Source organism: Tribolium madens, unplaced genomic scaffold (genome assembly GCF_015345945.1).
Source record: "Tribolium madens isolate multiple individuals breed KSU strain unplaced genomic scaffold, Tmad_KSU_1.1 Scaffold_20;HRSCAF=117;Tcas5.2_LG4, whole genome shotgun sequence".
In the NCBI taxonomy this organism is placed as follows: domain Eukaryota; kingdom Metazoa; phylum Arthropoda; class Insecta; order Coleoptera; family Tenebrionidae; genus Tribolium; species Tribolium madens.
Genome location: NW_025400985.1, coordinates 8,738,455 through 8,764,079, shown reverse-complemented (window position 1 = coordinate 8,764,079; position 25,625 = coordinate 8,738,455). Strand labels below are relative to the sequence as shown.

General features: G+C 33.4%; 2 protein-coding genes across 5 annotated transcripts; one reads left to right on the top strand and one right to left on the bottom strand.

Moving 5' to 3' along the window:
* Positions 1-35: 35 nt before the first annotated feature.
* LOC123004647 (zinc finger protein 91-like) lies at positions 36-1,251 on the bottom strand. Its single transcript, XM_044398001.1, has 2 exons — positions 853-1,251; positions 36-801 (listed from the first exon to the last, which is right to left on the bottom strand). The coding sequence occupies exons 1-2, from the start codon at positions 866-868 to the stop codon at positions 287-289; spliced, it is 531 nt and encodes a 176-aa protein (XP_044253936.1). The 5' UTR covers positions 869-1,251; the 3' UTR covers positions 36-286.
* On the top strand, positions 751-25,625 carry LOC123004646 (G1/S-specific cyclin-D3-like). Of its 4 annotated transcripts, none has more exons than XM_044397999.1 (5): positions 751-1,149; positions 13,510-14,115; positions 14,166-14,381; positions 17,749-17,905; positions 24,823-25,625. In XM_044397999.1, exons 2-5 carry the CDS (start codon positions 13,918-13,920, stop codon positions 25,107-25,109), a joined length of 858 nt encoding a protein of 285 aa, XP_044253934.1. In that variant the 5' UTR covers positions 751-1,149; positions 13,510-13,917; the 3' UTR covers positions 25,110-25,625. The 4 variants fall into 4 exon arrangements, with proteins under 4 accessions (XP_044253934.1, XP_044253933.1, XP_044253931.1 ...); XM_044397998.1 differs by lacking the exons at positions 13,510-14,115; positions 14,166-14,381; positions 17,749-17,905; positions 24,823-25,625 and adding exons at positions 4,986-10,735; positions 10,788-10,914; positions 10,960-11,162; positions 11,219-11,425 and having other exon boundaries at positions 967-1,149; XM_044397996.1 differs by lacking the exons at positions 13,510-14,115; positions 14,166-14,381; positions 17,749-17,905; positions 24,823-25,625 and adding exons at positions 4,986-10,735; positions 10,788-10,914; positions 10,960-11,166; positions 11,219-12,030 and having other exon boundaries at positions 970-1,149.

The window sequence follows — 25,625 nt, the reverse complement described above, 5'->3', positions numbered from 1 at the left end:
ATAGAAATGAGGATGAGAGGAAAGAAACAAACTGGTTAAGGTTTTTTGTGAGGCACTTTATTTGATAAAAATATGAAAAAGTTGTACAATATTCGACTTCATTATAAATATATAAATCTATTAAGTACTATTTTGGCCCTGTTTGACTAGGATTAGGCACAGAATATTGGTTCACACTAAAAAATACAAAGCATAAAAATCACAATAATCATAAGATATCTTTGGTATAACAAAAAATTGGAGCAAATCGTAAGTCTTAAGTAAAGAACGAAATGAATACATTATTTTACATATCCTCCGTCATAACTCTCTTAATCTTACTCTTTTCCTGCTTCCTAGACTTGATTGGTTTCAAATCAGGAATATCACCTGGCACATGACACTTTCTTTGGTGCTTTTTAAGTAGAAAATTTCTGGTAAACGCGGAATCACAAAATTGGCATTTGAAAGGCCTTTCGCCCGTATGTATCAAAATATGGCGTTTTAAATCAGTTGGCCACCCAAATTTCTTCGAGCAGTATTTGCACTGGTACTTCCTGACTTTTTCAGGCTCTGTCTCTTCAACCATTGTAACCAAACAGAATTTAATTGGGTTGACATCTTCAATTCCTGAATCACTTTCAACGTCCGAATCGGGTTTTTTCTTAAAATTAATGGGGTAGAGATCTGGGAGTTTTTTCTGGGTCATTGACTTCTCTTTGTCCATTGAATTGATAAGGCAGTTGGAGGCGTGTAAAGCAAAATGTTGAAGCAATGAGGCAGCTGAATGAAATTCTGTTTTACATTCTGAACATACGAAATCTAAAAATACTTTTGAAATTAATCTAAATTTTTGAAGTGAAACAAACGTACCTTGTAAAGCCTGCATTACTGCACGGGATTGAGGTTAGGTCTAGGAGTAAATCACTGCATTTTTTAATTTAGAAATGACCAGTTTTTTGTAAAGACCATTTTTTTTCTTCTTTCTAGTTTCAGGCAGACATGTTTTTTGTGATTACCCATAAGACGTTTATACCGGAACATCCGTTACAAGGCAGTCGCCATATTGTTTTTCACTATTTAACAGCGACGAATAATTGCGATTTTTCACTGCAATAAATATTGTTTGAGAAAAAGTAAAACAAGAAGATTGCAAATTGATGGCGAAAGGTAAGTTTATTTACAAAATTTAAATACTGTTTCTCCTAGACTTAACTTGAACGTTTATTGTGAAAGTTAAATTTTTGAGATAAATCGCCATTATTGTTCAACGTTTTCAATACCAACCGTAAAATGCAAAAAATTGCTTTTCAACAAATCCATTTTTAACAAATCGACTGTCTTGCATAACATTTTAAGCAGAAGCCCACGCAAGGAACGAAAATTACTAATATTAATTAAATAAGAACGATTAAAATAAACATCGCGTTTATTTGTTTAAGAACCAGATTTGCAGCCCATATTTTCATAAACTAAAAGCGAAAAGCACAGTCTTGCGTTGAAATCATTAGCCATTATTTGAAAATACCAGTACACCAACTAACATTTTAATCATTTTACATAAAAAAAATCAAAAACTGAAAAAGTAGCATCGTAACAAAAAAGGCATTTTGAAACCTACTAATCAGATCACGTGGTGCTTAAGACGCCATTTAAAAATCATTATTTCCAAATTAGAATCCTGTAAAATAAAACACTTTCATTTTGGTCAGTTTGAGTTTGAAATATGGAATTTAAACGACATTTTCTCTTTAAAAATCCAAAACACGCTACTTTTTTACCAAAATTTCAAAATGTCAGCAAGCAACGACAACAACGCCCTCTGGTAAAGCTTCACTTAATCGATTCTTGGTTTCTCTTAATTTTTTTACATAAATCGATGCAGCAAAAATGATAAAGTTTGATCTGAAAATGTAACTAAGACGCTCTGTGTATTTATCTTAGTTTGTAGATAAAACGTCAAGGTCGTTGAGTAATTATTTGATATACGGTTACGTTTCGTTATTTTTCTTTGAATGCGCGGGACAGGAAACTAGGATTACGGATGGCGGCTTCCGCTTCAACATGTGATACAACCGCCATTTTGTTATGCTTACGAGAATAAAAAAATATCATTCTAGGGTAAAATGGGGTTATTATTTGATTTTCATTCGTATTATCAATGTAATTAGTGTTTATATTCGAGTTGCGTGATGTGTGTAACTAAGAACTAAGGTAGTCATTTGGAGTGAGGAAAAATGGCGGTGTTTAGAGTATAAAGTTTCGTCCATTTTAGAAACATCATCAGGTAAGTAGGCGAAATAGATTCTTTATCTAAAGTGATTATTTAAGTATCCAATGAAATTATTACGTTCACAAAAAGTATTTCATAAAAAATGTCATGTAGTAAAAAATTTAATAGTTTGCCTATTTGCAATGTGGATAATAATTATTAATCGATGTTTTCACGTTTTATAAAAATAAGTAAGAAAATAATTATAACATGGTCTAAAAATACTATTTTTTAAAGTAATTGGGTCAGTTAAATTAAATTCAATCTCAAAAGTGCCAGTCGTGTAAAAGGATAGGTAAAATGAATAAATGATGGCAGTTAAAATCAATAAACACGATAAGGGGGATTCATTTTCATTTTGTTTTTCAATTTTTATAAAGAGTGATTTGGCCTTTTTTGTACAAATAAAATGATTAATTGTAAAACTATTTTAACCGTTTTTTGACAATATGGAGTAGCTGTTAAAAATGTTAGGCAACACATTATACACGTGGCATTTGTAGTTTTTGCTGTGAAATTCTGATTAGATATACATAAATAGAAAGCATTCTTTGTTAATAAAGTGTACATCGATGGCTAAGCGTACAATTATTGTATGTCTATTTATAACTTAATATGAATTTGTTGAGGCTCCAAATTTTGCCATTAGCACAATTACTGTACGTTCAAGAAACCTAGTTCTTTTAAAATTTTTGTAACAAACATTGTATAAACAGTTTTGTACATTTTTTTTCTGCACAGTTATTGTACAGAGTTATTTACGAGAGATTATTTTACCGCAACCCATTATACATATTGCAACAATTTTGAAATTTGAAAATATAACTGAATCCACGATGACTATTATTAGTTTGTTAGTTTTTTCATTCTATGGTCTTGTCTCTTTGACATTCAAGCAAAAATCACCTCTCAAAAGTTACGACATGTTTTGTTATCGTTTACCAACCGATTTGGCGCAAGTTTAGATGCCGATGGTAGGCACTTTGAACACCTTTTACATTAACTTGTTAATTTATTTCTTGAATTTTGGTTAAATAGAATTAAAAGAAATAACATTTAATTTAGTAGTTACTGATATTGGTATTGTTGGTTGCGGAATAAAAAAAAAATCAGAAGTACCGCTCGCTCTCATAATAATGTATTTCTCATACAAATTTATTTTTATTGTCTGAGTACCTAGGAAGTATGTCCAAACATAATACAAAACCACTTTTAGAACCCAAATAAAACTTCTTAGAAGAACTTCAAATTGAAATCTTAGGTATTTTTTAATGAATTATTTTTGTTTGTTATCAAAATAAGTGGGTTTAGTTGAAAAAAGAAAAAAATATTTATTTTCTGTTTCATAATAGTTATTTATATACCAAGGGGCATAATTACAAGATTATTTTGGATTGCGTTTTGCTTCTCTCAAATAATAATTTAATATTTACGGTGAATTTGGTGTAAAAATCGAGATCGACTATTTTGTGTGTTATAAAAAAGGCCCAAAGGTCAATAAAAGCCAAATTATTGGGTGCTTAGTTTATAGTTTATAGTTTTAAAATACAACAATAGTAAATTATACATAAAGGGAGATTACGATTATTTCTGAGGTGCCGCTTAACCAAAGTACCAAAAGAATAATAACATTTTTCTTTAGGGTGCGCCAGAATTCGCGCCCCAGAGAAAAATGCCATATAAGGTAAGATCCAAGGAACATGGAAAAAATATTAAAAAAAATTTATCTATAAAAATTTCGGAGTTATGAGGGTTTAAATTTTGTACTTTGACTGTATTTATTTCTGTTGGAAAAATAATTTTCCAAGTTTTTTTGCTATAGGTTATTAAAAGAGGAAACAAGGAAGCTGTATCCTAAATTGTAACTCTGTTCAATGTTATTTGTGGCTTTTATTGGCAAAATTTTTGTACCTTTACTAAATAATTGTAAAAAAAAACATATTATACAAGATCATAAGTATCATTAAATACACATAAAAATTGCCAAATGTCAAATTTTTTTATAGATACAATTTTTTCTATGTTCCTGGTATCTAACCTTACTTGAAAATTTTCTCTGGGGCGCGAGTTCTGGCGCATCCTGTATACTATATTTTGCACGGTTTGAGTTAAAAAATACAAGAAATGTGTTGTACCTAATTTTTTAATAAAATTCAAAAATTAGCATAAAGCTAGCATTCTTTGAAATTACATGGTAACAATAAAAATGTTTGTTGATAATCAATCAATGAATGAAAATGACTTAGTAACGGAGCAAGTATTTGCTCCCGTCGTTATCCTCCGAAGAGAAAATTTTTCACAACCAGTATTCGTTATTTTTTGATATATTTTTTTTTTAAATCTTGCAATTCTATTTTATTACTTAAATATAAATATTGTATTGTCAAAACAAAATAAATACTTGTGTATATCATTACTTATTATTTCCGTAAACGTTTTAATTTTGTAATGTGTACCTACCTACCTGTGGGGCTATCTTTTGAGAAAAATTACAGTGCCAGCATATTGTAGTTACGGTAACAAGAATTTGCGGTAGTAATTTAGGGTAGCTGCAAGTAATGATTTTACCGCCATTATCGATTTGTATAGGTAACTTAAATTTAGATTTCTGTGATAATGACTATTGGACAAAACATCTTGTATTTTAATAAAATCAACAAAATACTGATTTTTTTTGGGTTTGAAGAAAGAAACTTAAGTAAAAGTAAATAACTACAAGTGTGTTTTTTTTCAGATTAACAGAAAATTAAAAATGGACGGTGACCTTATAGAAAAGCTCTTACAAACGTCGGGTTTATCATGTGAAGATTTGCTTGTTAAACTTCAGCAATATAAATTAATGCAATCGAGTAAATTGGAGAAGAAACAAGAGGAAAGCATAATTCATGAAGAAAACGTCCCTGAGGAACAGCAGTGCACTAGAAATACTGATAATTCTGTGATACTAGAAACCCAAAGTTGTACAGTAGATAGTAGTAGCAGTGCAAATGATTCTACAAATGATACACAAGTTGTTATTTCACTTAAAGAAAACATAAAAGAAATTGCACACAAACCAGTTGAAGAAAAGCTTTTAGCTGATTATCAAAATGATAACAGTTGTGACAGTTCTTTTGTCCAAAAGATAAAAGGAGCAGAAAGTTTTGAAGAATCTGCGGAAAAACGAGGTTTTAAGGACATCAAGAGTATCTCAGTTGTGGAAGATGAAAAAGAAAATGAATATGGTGAAGAAAGTGTTGAAAAACTTGTTGAAAAAAAATATGAAGCAAATGATCAGAATAATGACAGTTGCAATGTCTCAGTTGTGGAAGGTGAAAAAAAAAATGAATGTAGCGAGGAAAGTGTTGGAAAACTTATTGAAGAGAAACATGAAACAAGTGAACAGAATAATGACACTGATAAAAGTACAGTTTTACAGAATCTGAGCAAAGTGGAAAGCAATGAAGAAATTGTTGTAAAATCATTGGAAGTAGAACCCGAGACGGATGATATGGATAAAACGAGTTGCAGTAAGGAAATGAGTGAAGAAATTATGGAAAATCAAGTTGAAGAAGAAACAATTAGAGAAAACATTGTAGAGAGACTACTTCGAAAAACATCAGCAACGAGTCGTAAAGATAATTGTGAGGAAATTGGGAAGAAACCAGTTGATGAGGGTTCGAAAACAGATAAAGGTGCTAACGAAAAAATTTCTGAAAATACATGTAAAGATGACACTAAAATGTTTAGTGAAGATTCGTCCAACAGTGCTGACATACATAATTATAGTGATTTCATAAACAGTTTAGAAGAAGAAGATTCAGCTTCTTGTGCAAGTGTATTATCCAAATCAACCTTGGATACTTCTGAAACTGTTACCAGTGTTCAACCAGAAATGTCTGTTTCTGAAGTACTACCAACATCAGAAGAACAGTTAAGAGATGTATTGAAAATGCAGCTTTCTTCGTTACGTAATATGAAAAAAAGTAGTGGTTATCTTCCAGATTTTAATAGGAGATCAATATTTTTTCATAATTTGAAAAAGAAACGAAAATCTTGCGATGTAAAAACCATTAAACCAGTTACAGAAACCGAAAATAATGAAGAAGAGGGAAAGAAACATGAAGAAAATAGTAATAAAGTCGATACAATTAATGATGATTCTTTAGTGTCGTTGTCAGATCAGACAGATTTTGTTATAGTTGATGTTACAGGAGGAATTGACAGGTTAACCCCGGAAATAAATGAAACAGGAAATAAAGAAGACATTGAAGAAAGATGCTTTGCTGCTGTTAGTAGCAATGGTAATGAAGATGTGCCAATTGAAAGTAGTAAAGATATGTCTGAGCTAACTAATGTAAATAATATTGAAGATGCGACGAAGAATTACTCGCCAAGTAAAGAAATTAGAAATCTTCTTACAAATTATAGAAGAAAAATGTCTTTGAACTATTTTGACGCTAATTTTTCAACACTAAAAGGTCAAGATAAATTCAAGACGATTGTGAAAGGTCAAGATCAACATCAAAACTTATCAACAGAAGATATTAATCCACATCAAATTCAGGGCAAACTAGTGCAAATTTCTGTGAAGAAAAACATTTCAGAAAATTTTGATGAAGATCCTGGAATAAATAAATCTGTTAAAAATAACGAAAAGTCTCCATTTGTGAGCGACTCTTTAGAAGATTTTTTAAACGAAAGTTCCCAGTTGAAAATAAGTTACTCAATCCCAAAATTAGGAGCTGAAGAAGGAATCAATGAAAGTACAAAAGAAATCAGTCCTTTTGATAGTATGGTTAAAGTGCAGAAAATAGAACCAGTTATTGAAAAAGAAACACCACAAAGAGAACCAAAATTGATTAAAGCAAAAACGTTGGCTGATATGAGGAGACAATTTGAGAAATTAAATGCTAAAGAAGCTAAGAAAAGAGAAAAGGAAACGAAGAGTGAAAGTCCAAAAATATCTTCATACCGAAATAGTCATATTATTTATAATAATAAGAAATTATGGGTGACTACTAAAACTAACACTAGTTGCGCGGGTGTGATCAACTCATCAGATGGAAAAGATCATTTGTCAGCTGTAAGTAACAAAAAACCATCACTTCTGTCAACATTGCATCAACGAAAAAGGCGGAGTGTTAGTTATAAGCCCGGACCTCTTTCTAAAAAATTTAAGTTACAAGATACGTATAGTCGCGATAAGTGGACAACTGAACTGAAAGTTTTACCCAAAATTTACTTAGAGGTGACTCCCGAGTTTAAAAAAGCGATTGATCCAGAAGTAGTTCATTTGATGCCAATTTTTGATGATTGTGTTATAACCGAAGAAAGAACGAATTTTGCTTTGACCGCTTTGAAGCTGGACGACGAACCAAAGTCGTACACTTTCCCAATTTCCTACAAAAACAATCAAACGCAGATAACTGTGCGAAAGCGAGTAGAACCAATTTTGACCAATTCAGAGGTTGGTGATTCTGATCCAGAGAAAGTTATAGCAAGTGTGCTTAGCGATCTTATTAGTTATGTTGAAGTTAAGGAAATTGAAGACACTTTAATAAAAGATGACGATATTGTTTTGGAAGATCCAGAACCGATTACTGAGGTAACACCTAAATCTAGAGGTCGCAGAATTAAGCGTAATAAAGTAGACTTGGAACTTCTTCGACTTAGCTGTAAAGTCATTGATGTTGCAACTAATGAAACCGAAAACAAACCATGTTCCAAATCTTTTTGTAAAATGGGATGTGTTTGCAGGAGTTTACTTTGTGAAAGTGTTTTTTCCGATCATTGTCAATTGGTTGATTGTATGTTTGGATGCAAATGTCCTCCTACTACTAGTGATACTTCAAGTAATTCATTACCTGCTCACACTGTTAACCACTTGGAAGATAAAGCTAAGAAAAATTTAGCGAAAGTAGAGCGAGAATTTACCCAAACTGTAATCCACACTGACAATGATACGATTCTTGTTGGAACAGGAAAAGTGAGGAGATGCACCAAAACACCAAAGAAGTACACCGATTATATTGGCGATGTGGACGATATTGTTATAAAACCTGCAATTGACGTCGAAACCAAGAAGCCACTGAGAGTTAAAAACTGTTCAGTAGTTTTGGAACGGTTGAATTTGGGGAATATTAAACCCCTTTGTCTCTATCACAGACTGTACGATTGTGATAGATGTGCTAGTAGGTTACCATATGTGGACAAACCATACTGTTTTCGTCATAGGATTTTCAACTGTTCCTGTAACAAAGACCGCGAAGTGAAACAACCTAACTACAAGATCATAAATCAGAAGCCGGCTGAAAGTTGCGCAAGAATCCGTAGAGTTTTTTCCCAATATAAAGAACGGAATAAAGATCCTTTATACAATGCAAAATTGCGAAGGAAGAATCAACAAAAATTTCGACCTGATCTTGAACAAATTATAAAAGACGCCATTAAAGTGACTAGCGAACCAAAACAATATGAAGGCAAAAAGCCAAGTAAGCGGAAACAATCTTTTGTTGTTCGTGAAGACGAGCCAGTCCTTTATCCAAGAAAAGAGACATTTAGTCCTAAAGTCTCGCCCTGTCTAGATAATCAAGTTGACAAAGATAGAGAGATGCAAATTGTTTCTCCAGGTAACGAATTTCAAATCCGTCGTCCTGATAAAGAATTTGCTCTTCAGCGGAGGAAGAAAAAGAAGTTTGTAATAGACACACATTTTCAAAAAGCTTCAGCCGATTATGGAATTTTTGACGGAGAAATAAAACTTTCTCTTAAAGAAAACCAAAACATGTTACCTTTTGTTCACAACCAAGCTTCCTTGGAATACCTTCGAATTTTGCCATGGACAAATTTAATTAAAAATTTTCAAGACCGAAAAATGTTAATTTGGGCAAAAGAAAATGGAGCAACGATTCTATGCAACGCTGTTGGATATCTCCCACCGAAGAATTTTGTCAACATAAGAAGATTAAAAAATAAATCGGAATTTATTACTTGGATTGTAACAAATCATTTGCCGAATCACATACCTCGTAATCTTATGCATGTCATATTATCACCAAGAAAGAATCACTACATGATTTCCGGTTATTGTTTAAAGAAAGCTGAAGACATTAATGCCACTAGTGTTAATTTAAATTTAGAAAATAGTCAAATACCAAAACTTGAGACAGCACAACCTTCTACCAGTTTTGAAAATCTTTTAACAAATGTAGAAAGCCGCGAAACAACTACTAGTAAAACGGACGACATTACTCTAAATTCACTTCTGAAGGATCACAGCACATTTAAATTTTCGAGATTGTATAAATCAGTCTTACTTAAACCAAAACCATCACCGGAAAAAAGGCCAAATTCTGTGGTACTTGAGAACAAGAATTCTGGAATAGTAAAACTCAAAACATCAACTACATCAATAAAACCTGTATCGGGGGGTGCAATAGAAGTGAATGTGCTTCCACTTCCAAAGTGTCCCTCACAGAGAGATTCTGAGACAATTGAAATTGATTGTGGGTCAAATCCAGAAGCTCAGGATAATTCTCAAGATGGCTTTGTAAGACAAACTAGTGATACGTACGAATTAGATGAAGTCACTTCTCAAGTAAAGGAAACTTCACAATTACCAAACAAGTTGTCTGAAAATACGAATTCAAGTAGTACACATGCTCTTCTTCCGGAGAGAACTTTGAAATGTACTCATAAAGATATGCACAATCACAAGAAGACTATTGTTTTAACCCACAAAGAGTTAGTGAAACGTCGGGTTTACTTAGAAAATGATGCTTTAGGAAGTGAAATGGTTCTGCCACTACCAAGAGTACAAAAGAGTTGTCGATGGAGAATGATCTATCTTAATTCGGATTTCAGTTACCTCAATTTTACCAAATCAAACTACTCGATAAAATATACAGATTTGTTAGATGTTGTAAAAATGGCAAGTACAGTTGGATCAACTATAATTCTTCGCAATCAGGAAATACGTCAGTTTTACAAAAATTTCATGTTTGGGATATTTTGCGTACCGGACTACCAGGATCGTATCTTTGTCGGTCCCTATTTCCAGTCGGAGAAACATAATATCGAAACTTTGAGATATTTGCAAGGAAAATTGATAGACACTGAGACTTTCAATAAAATAATTGGGAAGAAAGTTAACGAAAAAGGTCCAGTGTGGGTTTATGAAGTGCTATGTCCTAACAGCTTACCGGACGGCCTTGTGATTGATATAACTGAAGATGATGAAGTTCCTATGACCAATGAGGGCGTTGACGTTTTATTAGAACCTTTATCCAACAGTTTATTTTGCCCTCCATTTGTTAAAGAATTAAATGAAGAAGAGTTAAAGTTGAAACACAGTTTTAATAGATATATCATTACTAATATCCCTTATTTGGGATATTTCGGTGCTTGCCAACGTGACAGCAAAGAAATTGAAGTCTTCTGGCCCAACAATACAAGAGGTTATAGGTTTCCAAATGTGACTCTTGCGAAAAATTTGTTAATACAGTAAGCAGATTTTTGAAAATTTATAATATTTACTTACAATGTTTCGTTGTAGCTACTTGTCCCAGATTTTCTGCCCTATTCCTCAGTCTTTCAAAATCAACGTTATAATAATGACTCATCTAGATCTAAAGACGAACACACCAGTCAACTCTAGATATTTGACTGAACCTGGACCTTTTGTAAGTTTACAATTAGAAAAAAAAATTGTTTTATCTTTAAAATAGTTTTGTGGTGAGTTTGGCATCTACGACAAAGGAAATGTGCCCGAAGACTTACTTCAAGAGTGTAACGTGCCATCACTTGACTCACTATTAAAAACTTACAAAAAATTTCTAGAAGATGATGAATCGATTATTAAATTGTTTGGTTTGTTTCTAATGTCGAATGAAGAGTTGCGGAAATTCCCAGAGCCTCAACAAATCTTACAGTGGGTACGTATTTTGTTGCTCTAACTTCTGTTATGTTTTTTTATTTGTGATTTAGGCGAGTTCTGAGATTTATGTCCAAAAGAAACTTTCTGATAATTATGACTCGGAAAAAAATGATTTGAAAAGTATGATTCGTAAAAAAATGGAATATATAAAGGGGTTGCGTAAAGAAATAAGAGATAGTCAAACGAGCAGTAAGGTGTCAGAAACTATAGAGATTCCAGATTCTGATGATGAAGATAAGCAGCAAACTCAAAGTGAAGTAAAAAATACGAGTAAAGTAATTGGTTATGAAATGGCAATGAAAAAAACTTTATTAAGCAAACCCAAAAGTCTCCTATTGAAAAGGAAAGTTGTGGTACCTGCTCAATCAGTACTCAAAAAGAATGACCAAGAGAAAGACACCAAACTGTCGCCAGTAAAAAATGTCATAATGCCAGTTGTTGTGGATAATTTTTTTTAATATTGTTACTTCTTGTAACGGAAGACTGGAATTGAACTTTTGTAATTCAAGTAATGTTAATTTTGTGTATATATTATTTCCACTGTGTTTATTTTGTAACGTGGGAAGACCCCGCAATAATGTGATTATTAATGTTATAGTTTCATTGAATAAATTTGTTTACGAGCAAATTGTAGTTTTACTAGCCCTTACAAAAATTGACCGATAATTAAAAGTGAATTAAGCGAGATGATGAAGCATGTGGAGGAATTCATGTATGACTAAAGGGGTGACTAGTTGGGGTAAATTGGTCATGTGTGTGATTCAGTCTATTAGATGCTTCAAAAGACGGGTGCAAGAATTCAAAATTTCAAAAAAAAAAAAGAATTTGGATGATTTTGATTTAGACTTGAGGTGAAATTCGTTCAAACGTGCCATAGAAACACCAATTTCATGATAAAATACAAACAACATTTTTTCTACAGCAGACAAAAAGAAAAGAATACAACAGTAGTAGTTTATTATTATTATTTTTAAAATCGAAAGGAAATATTATCTGTTACCCTTATTATTCCAAGTTGCCTGATTTAGTTGGGTTCATAAGAGAAGTATTATGGTTTTGATAACAAATAATAATTTGAGTTTTTTTTTACGTAGAATTTAATAATGTAGTTAACAATTTTTTTCAGTTTATTGTTTATCCGTAATAAAATAAACTTGTATTTTTTTTAAATGGGAATCATAGATGGCTATGTCATTTTTAAAAAGCTTGTTTTTTCCTAATCTAAAAAATATATACGTATTTGTAACAAATTATTATAATACAATTTTAGCAAAAGTTATCTTTGATTTTTGTTCGCAGTTGGCCATGAAAAAATGTTGCATCTTCAACTAAAAGGATTTAAACAATATTATTCAACCAGAGTCACTAATAGAAGAGTTTTCTAAGTACTAAGTAATAAAAAAAATGCAAAATAAATCATAAATCAACTTATTGGCGACTAATAACATTTCTTTGTTTTTAAACAAACTAACATTACCTTTGTAACTTGTAGTGATACATAGAGCTTTAATTCTTCAATAAAATATATTTTATATGACACAAAAATGACGATTGGCTATTCAAATACCCATATTCCGTCTATGTGGAACATTATCCTACCTCCATTAGATAACCAAAAAATGTTTTTTCTAATTGATTTTTTTTTGGATTTTTAAAAAATATGTAATATAATTTTGTTCTGAGATGCTCACATATTTGTTCAATACTTCTAACATTCGTATTTTTTAAATTTTATGATTTTTTCATCTATTTTACAGCTCACAAAACTCTTATTGATTATTATTTACACATTTGGAGTGAAATAGTTTTTCCATGGCCAACTATTATCAAACAAAATATGTATTTCTTTTTTTTAGTATAATTATAAAAAAATATTCTGTTACAAATATATATTTTTAGATCAGAAAAAAATAAGCTTTTCTAAATTGCCATAGCCGCCTATGATTTCCATTTAAAAAAAATATGTTTATCTTATCACGGCTAAACCAATAACTGAAAAAAATTGTTAACTACATTATTAAATTCCTCGTAAAAAAGTGCCTGTATAATGTCTTTATTTCAAATCTGTATCTTCTATAATAACGAAGGTATGATTTTTTTTAGATTACCCCAAAATGTCAACTTTTGTCTGTAAGTCGAAAACAAAAGACGATAGCGTGATGCGGTTTTAACCAATATTATTTTCTCAAAAAATGAGCCCCAGAATGTATCATTCGTTTTTGGCTAAACATCTTAGTTTCGGAGATTCCCTATTCGGCCATCCAAAATGCAGCAGCCTGTACATTTTTTTAACATACTTTATTGAAAGAGAGAAGTGAGTGCTGTAATAGCATTGTTTTAGAGTCTGGACGCAAAGCAAAAAATTTTGAAGTTTGAATATTTGCTCTGTGATGTAGACTTCAACATTCTTCCTTTTCACCTGGTGTCAATATTGATTTTTCTTGACACTTATTGTTCATTGAAAGATACAAAAAGGGAATTTGGATGATCGAAGCGATTATTAAAAATTGTAGCAGATGTTCCTCAGATTAAACACAGGTAGACCTCGAAACTGGAAGTGCAGGTCCTTTCCTGTCCACCGCCCAGGTGTCACACTCCCTAAGCGCGCTTGCGCCTTCCCCCCACGTGCACCATCACAACAATAATTAATTTTTCTTCGCCGCCGCGGCCACCAGTTGCGAAAGAACTGCCGAAGGTGGAGGAGTAGTTGAACGTTCAATCGCGCACAAATCACGTGAAGTGTAGTGTCATGGATCTCGCTTGTACGGAAAAGATCACTGCCCCCACGTATGCCCCGAAAGACCCCAACATCTTCAACGATTTTCGTGTCATGAAACATTTATTGAGCGATGAAGTGTTGTACACACCTCATACGAATTATTTTCAACATGTTCAAACTGACATCCAGCCGTTTATGCGGAAAGTTGTAGCTACATGGATGCTAGAGGTAAAGTGAGACATGGCAGATTTTTACGAGGGGTAATTTGGTCGTTTCAGGTATGTGAAGAACAAATGTGTGAAGACCAGATTTTGCCTTTAGCGGTCAATTTGATGGACCGCTTTCTCTGTGTGTGCGTTATCAAAAGGCAGCAGTTGCAACTCCTGGGGGCAACTTGTCTTCTCATCGCCAGCAAAGTCAGGAGTACGAATATTTTGCCCATTGATTTGCTTTGTGCATACACCGATTATAGTGTCACAAGCGAAATGTTGGTGGTAAGTCAGAAATTTGTTTATAACTTTTGATATTACAAAATCGTCGTGCGTTAAAATATTCTTCCTTTCCGACACCATCTAACAGAAGTGTCTTTGTTGACACGAGTTGGAAGACATAATTATAAATAACATTCCATTATTCAATGAATGCATTATCGAAAAAAATAGCGAAATTAGTATTTTTACACCCGGAAATAGGCTTTGTTTGTGTAATAAATTATTCAATGAGAGTTGACATTTGTATCTTTTGACTCTTAGATAAGTTTAATATTGCATATGTGGACCATTTCACATTCCGTGGAATTCTTTTCGTTGCCTCGTGTCAGGAAACCATCCATTGATCAAAGAAATGCCGCTTCATACAACTCGTAAAATCGAATTAAATGTTTTATTAAAAAAACGAGAATTCTTATAATCTTTTTTTATATTCGTTGAAATAAGAACGTTTTAAGTGTACGAGCAGGATGTTATTGGATAATTTGTCTGGGCATATACAGGTGTCTGGAAAAAACGTTGAAAGATTTCGGAGGTTAGTTCTCTAGGTCAAAATAAGAGAAAAAGTTTTTATAAATGAAGTTGAAAGATTAAATTATTACTGTAGCTTCCTTAGTAAGCATTTCCGGACGTAGGTCTATTAAAACTTTTTCTTATTTTGACCTAAGGAAAGCACTAATATTATTGCAGAAATAATTGATATTGACGATATTAATTAACCGAAAAGGTCTTCGCTGAGACATATTGTATATTTTTTTTTTTAATTTGGGAAGTATATCTAAAATATTTAGATACCAGATTGTTCAATTTTTTAACACGCTTTTGAACTTGTTTTAATTCGAGACTTCATTTTGAATTAATTAAATAACTTGAAGTCTAACTCCGACATACTTTTTATTGGTGTTAAATTCGCAAAACGTTTTGAAACTCATAGAATCATCTTCATTGCTAAATGAAAAACATTTTGGCGAAAGAAATTTAACATTTGAATTAAAAAAAATGAAATTTTTGTTACAAGTACTTACCTAAAATACAGTTTTTGTTGACGAATCGTTGCTGTTTCCGGAGGAGGTGAAACCGAGTCTGGACTAGTAGCAAATGAGTCCGCAAAAACGTTGTAGGTACGTGTTACAAACAATATTTTTTGTTAAAGCTCCCAAAAAACGATTTCACACCTTTTATTAATTAAAAAAAATTTGCACAGTAACCAAATTGACTTTTTTCGACGGAAAACCCGTTTTTGGGAACTGAGTACCCTGAAATAATCATTTTACGTACTATTTTATTAAATCTGGAAAAGACTATTCTTAAAAAACATTGTTAATAAGTAGACACGTGACACCCGCTGCGGCATTGTCTTTATAAAATGTTACTTTTTCAAATTTTTTTTTAACAATTTTTTTTGATCAAGCACTTTGAAAGTGACTTTGAGTAGTTTTATTTCTCTTCGTTAAATCCACTAATTCATTTTGAAATGAATTTTTTGAGAACTTATTATTATCTATTGAAAAATTCATACTTTTTTAAATACAGGGTGATTCTTAAATAGACCGACAAAATTTTATCACAGCTTCCTAAGGATAAATGGAGACAAACTGTACCCTTTTTACGTTTATACCTTTTAGGGTAAAACCCCCTTGATCCGTGCCACTTACAGCGTTTATGAATTGTTGCAATGATCAAGTACATTAATACCAGGGTTTCCACTACCTGTGCTAACACATCACTGGCATACGCTTTACTTCGAAAATAACTCTAATAAATTTTATTTGAAGAACGTTTAAACAAGGAATTTTTTAAATATTTTTCCAGCATATTCTCATTTGATAATACCAAGAATAAAATTTTGTCGGTCTATTTAAAAATCACTCTGTATTATCTGTAGTAGTTTAGCCATTCTATACTTCGTCGAATAAAAACTTGCAAATAACATATTTTTATTTAATCACGCAATTTATTTGTGGTTAAAATAATTCTCCTTTGAAAAGAACGAGCAGAGCATCAAGCAACCTGTTTCGATTATTATCTTGCTAAATAACTTCTGTCGCACTACCGCTTCGTGCTTTTGAAACATCCGTCATTTTCCATTTCCTTTTCACCAAATCACCACCATACATCTGAGGATATAAGAAATTTCTTGTTGATACTAAGACAATACTGCATACATCCGGACCCATTATCTACTCATCTCTCTTCGAAGACCATCGCCTGCCTCGAGCGCTCCATTGTCCGGTTATTACTTTGATTGTCGCTTCCGTAAACTGCGACGAAATTCCGACCGCAAATTGGTCGGCTAGGTGCAAGCAATAAGTTGGGGTGTGCAACCACCCTGAATCCTGTAGGTTAAGATGATATCCTCGACTAGTTTCACGCTCTCGAATCCTTTTTTACACTCGCTTTAATCGGAAGCTGGATGGGAAGAACCCGAACCTTTATTTACAGTTCCGGTCCTTTCTGGGACCCTTGTCTGTCCCCTTCGACTGGTTATTATTAACTTGTCCAAAACGGCCCAGATTGGAATATATCACAAAAGGTGCGCTTTCTCACACGGGAACCATGGGGTGCAATAACAAGTGACCTTTATGACCGTTAATAAAATTATTAGCTCATCGCGTGTAGTCATGCGTGAACAAGACGTGTCGTTAGTATTTCTTGAGGGTTTTTCTGTATCATTATTTAGAGCAGGATTTTAGGAAGGAAATAGGGGAGAAACGGACGTTTCCCACGAGTTTTTTCCGAAATTCGCGATTTTTTATAACTGACCTAGAGAGTCTAGACGGACAACAGACGGTTGGTCTTGAATTCAAACTGATTTTATCGTCATCTGGTCGTTTAGATAAAGGAAGAACCTAATTGACAATTATGTACCAACAAAAAGTTGCGAAATTATTGGCGACATCTGCACACATTAATTAATCACAAAACAGCTTCTGTTATGTAAATTTTATGTCGGAAATTTTTTGGTCCTGACCTTGGCTTTACTTTCGGCAAATTACCCAAAATGTTTTTAGAGTTGTCAATTAACTATGGGAATTCTTTTTTTTTTTCTCAATGTACCTTTTGGTACAGTGGGTTCCACAACCCGATAAAATCGTGCACCATACGTTTATCAGTGCGTATTTTCGGAGTATGTCGCATTTCCAACGACCACAAATTAGCATTAATTGTGATGGGGCGACCACAACGATATGCGACAAATTTGAATGGTCATCTGGCGGCCCCGTGAGAACAAAGCGGACCAAAATCGTAGCATCTTGGGGTGATGTGCCGTTAAGGAGGGTGTCGAGACAATACCGCGTCTGTGGGAATGTGGGGAGGGGGAGTGAAATGATAATTAATTAAGAGGGTCTTGATACAAGTTTCGTTTTTGCAGAGTTGGGAGCTGTTGGTTTTATCCAAACTGAAATGGAATATCGCCGCAATCACCGGATTTGATTACATTGACCAGATCATCGAGAGGTGTTCCTGGGGCGGCGAAAGCAGTTTGTTGAGGAGGCACGCGCACACCCTCGTCTCCATCTGTTACACAGGTAAGAAACACCTGACATTCAGCAATTAACTTCAACGAGATAGCGAACAAATGAGCCGCTTCCGTCAAAGTATATTACGAAACAAAAAGACGGACAAGTGGATAGAAAAAACGAAATGTATTATTATTTCATAACAGAATGCGTCTTTTTATATGAATTAGGACTTTTTTACACTATCAGTAAAAGTACATAATAAAAAATAAGTAAGTGGAATTAATAATAATTATAATAAGAAGCAAAAAAAAATTCTCACGGAAATATTCTATTCAAATAATTCTTTAATCTGTAGTGATTTTTACACCGTTATAAGTTAGCAAACGATGAGCTTCTCGTGTTGAGCTTTCATCTGTAATCCTAAAAACACATACACAGGAGACAGGTGTTAGTGCATGTCAGCAACCTTTTCTTTGTTGCAACACTTTTGAGTGCTAACTTTTGACTCGATTCCATATATCCAACAGGTGGTCAACTTCCACTCACTACCAGGTTATGCATAAATCAAATTGACTATTTTAAAATTATTCATGGAATTATTTTTGTTCAAACATTATTTTTTCGAGAACCATACCTACGTGAAGTATTAATAAAAACTAGAAATTCGTCGATTTTGTATTTCCGCCCTTTTTGTGAATGTTAGCAAACATTTGCTTTTTTTATTTGTCGAATCTGTATTTGCTTTCCGTTCGTTGCCTCCCAAGGCCATCCCAAACTCCAATTATTGTAAAACCATTTAAAGTCCACTTTCCGACCGATTATTATTCATTCCGCGGCGATATAAATTTGATAGGCAGCTGTAAAGTAATGCATGTGTGTCACCAAGCCCCCTAAAACAGAGGGCTTCCCCCGGCAGCTGTAGATTTTAGCAGATATAGCAATACTCTAAGAGCACAATGCTCCTTTTTACCACCTCCCGTATCAAAAATCGAAATGTTTCCATATCGCGTCGAAAGTTAAAGACTCTTAATCATAGTACGAGTTGTATTGAGATGCAAATGAAAGTCATTGTGTTTGGGATTACGGGCAAGGTGTTGTGTGCATTCCGCCCCTATTTGATTATTCTTATTGGAGAGAAAGGGATTCTTGTTGGATTTGCAATCTGGTAGTTGGACCAGTTCGGCGCCCGATGATGGAGGCAGATGCCGGTGGTGTATACTTTTTATTTTGGACCCGTTGCGTTGATTGAAGCACCAGGTGTGCGGGCGCACATGCTACTCGCGGACATTTAAATCGGCTGCCATTTTTAAATGGACGTGGGCACGTGGACGCATTGGGGGATAAAGGCTTTTGGAATTTTTAATCGGGCAGCGATGCATTAATTACTGTTTCCGTCTTTGTACCAATTACGAAGTCGAATTACAAAATACTGTTTTCGAACAAAAAATGAAAAATTAAGTGAGATTTTCAGCACTGTTTCTTCCACAAATATATTCACTGCAAAAGTGAGTTTCATTAGAATCTAAGATTATAGGATATTCCACGATTATTCACAAACTTTTTACTGTGGATAGATATTAGATAATATTAGTAATGTCTTTAATGAAAATTAAATAAACTGCTCCACAAAAGTTAAGGAAGTTAAGGAAGTCGCATCATTTTTACAACAAACAAATTTTATTCTAAGCATTATGGAATCCAGCAAAAGTAAAAAAGTAAAAAGATTTTTGGTAAAAATGCTTAAACAAGTCAATTTTCTTTTAAAAAATACAGTTCAACTTGATTTAAAATTTTACACTTTGGTTTTTGAGTAATGACGTCATCGACATTTTTTTTTAAATGGGAAGCCCTAATTTTTTTTATCCAATTCGATAGGTCTTTTAATTTTCGAAATGACAACACCAAAATATTAAATATTAAATAAAATTTTCGAAAACAAAATCATCCAAAAAGTGAAATAATATAATATAAGTAATATAATAACACAAACATACAATTTTAAATTACGTAGTGAATTTTCTATTTTTTTAAAGAAAATTGACCTGTGCCAGCCTTTTTGTCAAAACAAAATATTTTCAGTTTTAATAAATAAGATTATTCTATAATTTTGCCGCTCACTGTATATGGTTTAAAGTTGAAAGTATGTTGGAATCAATATAATTAACATAAAAATTATTTATAAATTATAATTAAATCTATCGCTAGAAGAACTATAGTTATAAATAAGAAAAAATAAAATAATGTGGAAGAAATGGCAAAAATAAAACTCAAGAAGTAAACATATAAACTAAAAAAATGTAAAATGTATGGTAAAAATTTAATTAATTACAGAAAAACAAATAAAACAAATTTAATAATAGAGAAGCAAAAACACATCGCATGATTTTCACTTTGTTTGGATTGATAAATTAGAACTTACTAATGAAGCAATTTTTATTTTTTATCAATAAATTGTTCATTTACCGATTCTTTTCTAAAATAGTAGTGTATTTAGTAAAAAATCCTTTATTTTATATCTAAGTGAAAAGAATAACTAACTGATTAGTTAAATGAAAATGCAGGTATGCCAAAATTTATTCAAGTACAATTGCAAGGTGGGTATTATTTCTTTGATTGGTAAACAATGTTACATCTTATCAAAACATATATTGTTGTATAGAAAAAAGAAACCAGAAAACTTTGTTAAAAAAGATTTACAGTTGATTTTTTTTTAATTCTGTGAAACAGAAAAACAGTTTTTGTGTTTTGAATTCTTCTCTTGGCAACATTTGCAAGATACCTTAACCTACCACAATGCCGCTGTTTACCTTCTCCTCCTTTACCTGGACCAAGCCTTGAAGGGCGTCTGGTCCAGCCGGCGAGACGCCAGATGCACCCTTGATGTTTCTTGGGGTCGCGTGCCCCACCGTCACCCATCTTAAGTCACAATACCTCAAATCGCAGACGGTATTGTACTTCCAGCTCTCTCAGCATCTTAGCAGACGACACGAGCCCCGCCAGGTGTTATGCAAGTAGTTAGAAGGGAACCCCGCGGTCGCATTGTTAAGAAAAATAAGGACCAACAAGCAAAAAGTTCTTTGGCCCTTTTGTATACTAGTGCGCAAGACGACTAATCGAAGGGTGTATAAGAAAAAAAAATTCGGTTCGTTTACTACCCCTCCGGTCAGACTCGCCCTTTGTGGAAGTTTCGATTATGATTGCAAGCTTTTGTCAAAGGACAGGATGGTTTTCTTTCGCGACGACTTAGGGGTTGGGGGATGCAGACGCTTGAGCTGGTTTCGAACCGTCGTCTACCGTTAGGGGTTGCGCTGAAGGCGCGCAGTTGTAAGGCGTTCCGTTATGTTTTCATATGAATTTTAATTAACTGTTACTGAGAATAACACTAATAATGAAATAAAAAAATCTTCATATCTGCATCGAAATACGAACTCGTCTGTCACTTGAATCATCAATTAAAATAAACTAGTTTTTGCAAAGAATTTCGAAGAATTCGCCCAGAGAAAGGGTCCGAGAACTCCGAGAGTTGAACAAACCCGTGTTCATTCCTGGAAACTCATAAAAAAGTCCCTCTTTTTAAAACACCAAAAGTCAATCTAATTTTCCATTTAGTCGACTCAAAATCGAAAAATAATGACCATTGACCAGATGGGATTGTATAGATATTTATTTGGATATATCGACACGCTTGACCAACTCGGGAAGTGGGTTGTGTTTTATTGCCGCTTTTGGTGTAAAGTTATCTACACTCAGTATTAATCAGGTGGGGTGAAGTATAGGTGACGCGAGGTGAACTCCGGGCACCACCCCAAAACACCCCGGATCCAGATGTGTGATCCGGTCATACAAGCAGCTGGACACTGCCCTCGCCCCGGAACTTCCGAAATGATCATCTAATTGTTCAAACCACAAATTCATTACCAAATTTATCTAGTATTGAAAAATTACAAGAAGTTAAGCTTTTATTTTAAATGTTTTTCTAGGTACAGTTTTCGTTTTATTATTTTTTGACTAATTAGTCTAAAAAATGCGTAATTGAAAACCTAATTTTTATTAATCTATGGATCAGAGTAAGAAGAAAATTTCGTTAGGCAGGTGCGACAAGACGTTCAACCGATGCTTATTTTAGGGAAAAGGGGGACGAAATTCGGCAACAATAGAAAATTCAGACCCGCACCGTTACAATAAGAATTACTGCAACAATAAGCCAAGAAGGTTCACAGAATCGACCAAAGCTAATACTGATCCTGATGTAACTTATTGGTTATTTATTTCGATGGCGTAAAGTTGTGGCGGCTGTACTTGATAAAGGCCAGCAGCTGCAATTTCTTTTGTTTGATAAAATGTCGTTTCGCGTATACCTGTGTTGGCGATTTGTTCAAGATTGTGAATTATGCGTCTTGAAATCTGGTTTGTTCAACACAAAACCAATATAAACAGTTGGCGAAATTAGCTCATACAAAGAATTTTCTTTTTTTTCCCTGTTGAGATGAAATATTTAACACGCAGAAAAAAATTTCTTCTCAACCTCCCAACGTTTAGGTATTACGCAATATTAGGAATAAATTCTTATCTCGTGATAGGAGGGATATCCTTTGAAGATTTATATCAATAAGCAGCTTTCAAATTATGTAAATACATATTCCTATTTTGCAATTGTACTTTTTATGAATAAATATTGAAAATAAATGTAGATCCACAAGGTTTTGATAGAAGTTCACTGTATACCAATTCACCCTACATTTGGTAAAATTGTCTTTAAAAATAACTATACGATGGCCTCCATCGTAGGCTGAAATTTTTACTATTTTGACGTTTTTGTTCGTTGTGTTTGTTTGGTTCTTAAAAAAATTATTGAGAGAGAATTGTACTCAACAAATAGTTATATTCGAATACGACATTTTTTCGAAATTATACAAAATTCCAGATTTTAAGAGGAATTAAAACTTGAACAACAATATTTAATGGGACATTTATTTCTCAATTTCTCCGTGATGATGAAAAAATTAAAAAAAATACCGTTGAGAGTAAAATATATATATAAAAAAACAGTTATTCTGCTTGATAAAATACAAACACGTAGGTACATAGTTTCTGATTAATTTCTCTTATTAATAGCATAACTATTTTTTTGTGTTTCAAAAATTAGTTGAATTTATATAAACATTTACTTAATAGCAAATATTTAAGTAAGTTTTATGTTGATGTTAGTTCTATAATTAGCATAGATAATAATTTAGTAATTAGCATATTTTTGAATTAAATTTGGTCACCAAGTGAATTTTTCAAAGCAATTATACACTTTCTATTTCTACTTTAAAAAAATCGGTTTTGTTAAGAACGGTTCTTATTTTTTTTAATACATAGAAGTAAGGTGGTGCGGTTAGATCTTGCACCATATTAGGCACTTCGGGCCACCTGTACCTACCAGAAAATAACATAGTGTCTATAAATGTCTGCATTCGAATCGAGTTACATTTTAACATCCGGTATGCACATCTTGACCCAAAAAATCCGATTTAAATTTACGTCCGCGAGGAGGGTAACATCCTGTGGATGCAAAGATGGTGAAACCCATATTCATTGAAAATTTGCCTCACCCCTGAGGGTGAAAGTTCTTTTGATATTTATATGAGAAGCAGTCTCAACGTAAAAAATCTGGGATAAAAACAACCCTATTGATTTCATTGAATAGCCAGGATCGTAATAAGGGTGTCTGTGCCAAATCTTAATTACAAAACACCCCAGATTAAGACTCAAGATCTCGTTTGTGCTATTGTTAAACATTTTACCTGGCAATTCTTTGTGTTGTAATATGTAGGTACCTTTCCTTTGTCAAAAATTTGCGAGTTTCGTGTGAAAATCGATGTTTTGATTAAAGTAAAGCGGCAGGTCGACGACGTACGATTCAAAGTTCATGTCAGAGGGTAATTTCTGACTTCATAATTACATCGAGGCAGGTGGTAGACATAAGGCAGGTAGCATTACGTCCGTTTTATAGTGCACCTTGCGTCGCGAGATGCTCATTATAGCTGCTTTTAAATCTCCAACGCTCAACACATGCCGGCCGCAGCCTCGAAAAGGACCATTTTTCGATTATTTTGATTATTTTTGGTGTTATAAAGTCGGAGATTCGGCCAAAATGGAGGGGGTTTGACGCGTGTACCGGTTAAACCAACTGTTGCACTTCGTTCTAATTAATTGAATGTCTTGTAGAAACCGAAAACCGATCTGTTGTAAGAAGTGCATCAAGCGTAACCATCAACGAACGCGTGTCTTGGCCGCGTGCGTCTTCGGGAGGGCCCACGAAGGCATGACACGATTTCCACGCCATATGTGACCCAATTTGAATCATTAGAATAAATTTCGGGAGAAATTAATAAACTGCAGTTGCTTTAAAGAGAGAGTGAAGAGTGATCGTAAGGCAAACGTAAACAAGGAAAGAATTCCACGTTGTTATTAGGGATGAGTCGTGGAAGTAGGTAGAAAAAATTGCTCCACCACCTGCTCCTCGTACTATCGACATTTTTCTACCTTTGCCTTGGCATATGTTTCTAGTTTCTTAACCTCGCGTGTTTTTATATCGAGGGAAGAGTATGAAGGAAACTTTGACATCGTAGTAAAATTAATAAAACATAAAGATAGGGGCGAATAGGGACAACGACATCGTGACACCTGGAATATACAAGACGAGCGATTAACGAACGATATCGTGCACAAAAAATCCTTTTTTATATCAAAGAACCCTTTCATTTACATATGTGACAAAATGCGTGTCGAAATGAGAAAAAAATTACGGACGTCATTTGCAGAGTCCTGAAGAAATTGAAAAATGGACAGTGTTTATTTCATATTAACTGCCACAAATTTGCAATTTTTTCTTAAAAATAAGTTTTAATTAACATAATTTTTTAATCAAAGCAGAAACTGAAAATCTCATCTAATCTTATTTATTTTGGCTTAATTTATTTTTTTCTTTGTTGCAGAACCTTCTTTGGTGCAAACTCCTCCATCGGCTATTGCGGCTGCTTGCATTTGCTCGGCCGTGCGAGGCCTAAAACTGTCTTCGTCAAACGCTGCTACAAGAGATGTTTGTTCAATGGTCAGCATTGAAAGCGAAACTTTGGAAGTCTTGGTCACAATTGTTGACAACGCTGTTGATAAAGTCGTGCCGAAAACTCCCGAAAAGCCCCCCAAAGCAGTGGAAGGTTTCGAAAGTCCGCAGTATCCACAACCGGAAACTCCGACTGAAGTTGAAAACATCTACTTCTAAACAATTGTTGGCCATTTTGTTTGTGTTATTTAGATTTAATTTTATTAACGAATTCTAGACACGTTTAAAGTAATGTTACGTTGAATAGCCAAAAAGACGCAAAAATGATCTCTTATTTACCAGTAGTATTGACAATGCGTTATGTAACGAAGATTCCTGCTAATGTATTTGATCTCAAATTCATGGTTTAAATAGTTTATGTGCACCGTTAGTGCTAGTTGTGTTAAGGGCACATGTCTTACTTTTAAGAACTCTTCTGTGATTAAATCAAACCACTATAAAATTGGCACAAAAGTACTGGTATTTGGACGCATGGTTTTTAAAAATTGTTTTTTGACACTCTTTTGGTTATTGGTTTGTTATCTAGTCTTTAGTTTTGTATTTGCGTTAGTTAATTTTCCCCATATTTATAGTAGCATAATATACTCAGATAGCATTTATACTTATGTACGTTGTATTATTCTACGTGTACTATGTATTTATTTTTATTATAATCATAACTTATTGTAAGACCAA

Coding starts and splice junctions, on each gene's coding strand:
- LOC123004646 (XM_044397996.1), top strand. CDS start 5,004: ATGGACGGTGACCTTATAGAAAAGCTCTTACAAACGTCGGGTTTATCA. Junction 10,736..10,787: donor GCGAAAAATTTGTTAATACA/GTAAGCAGATTT, acceptor GTTTCGTTGTAG/CTACTTGTCCCAGATTTTCT. Junction 10,915..10,959: donor TGACTGAACCTGGACCTTTT/GTAAGTTTACAA, acceptor TCTTTAAAATAG/TTTTGTGGTGAGTTTGGCAT.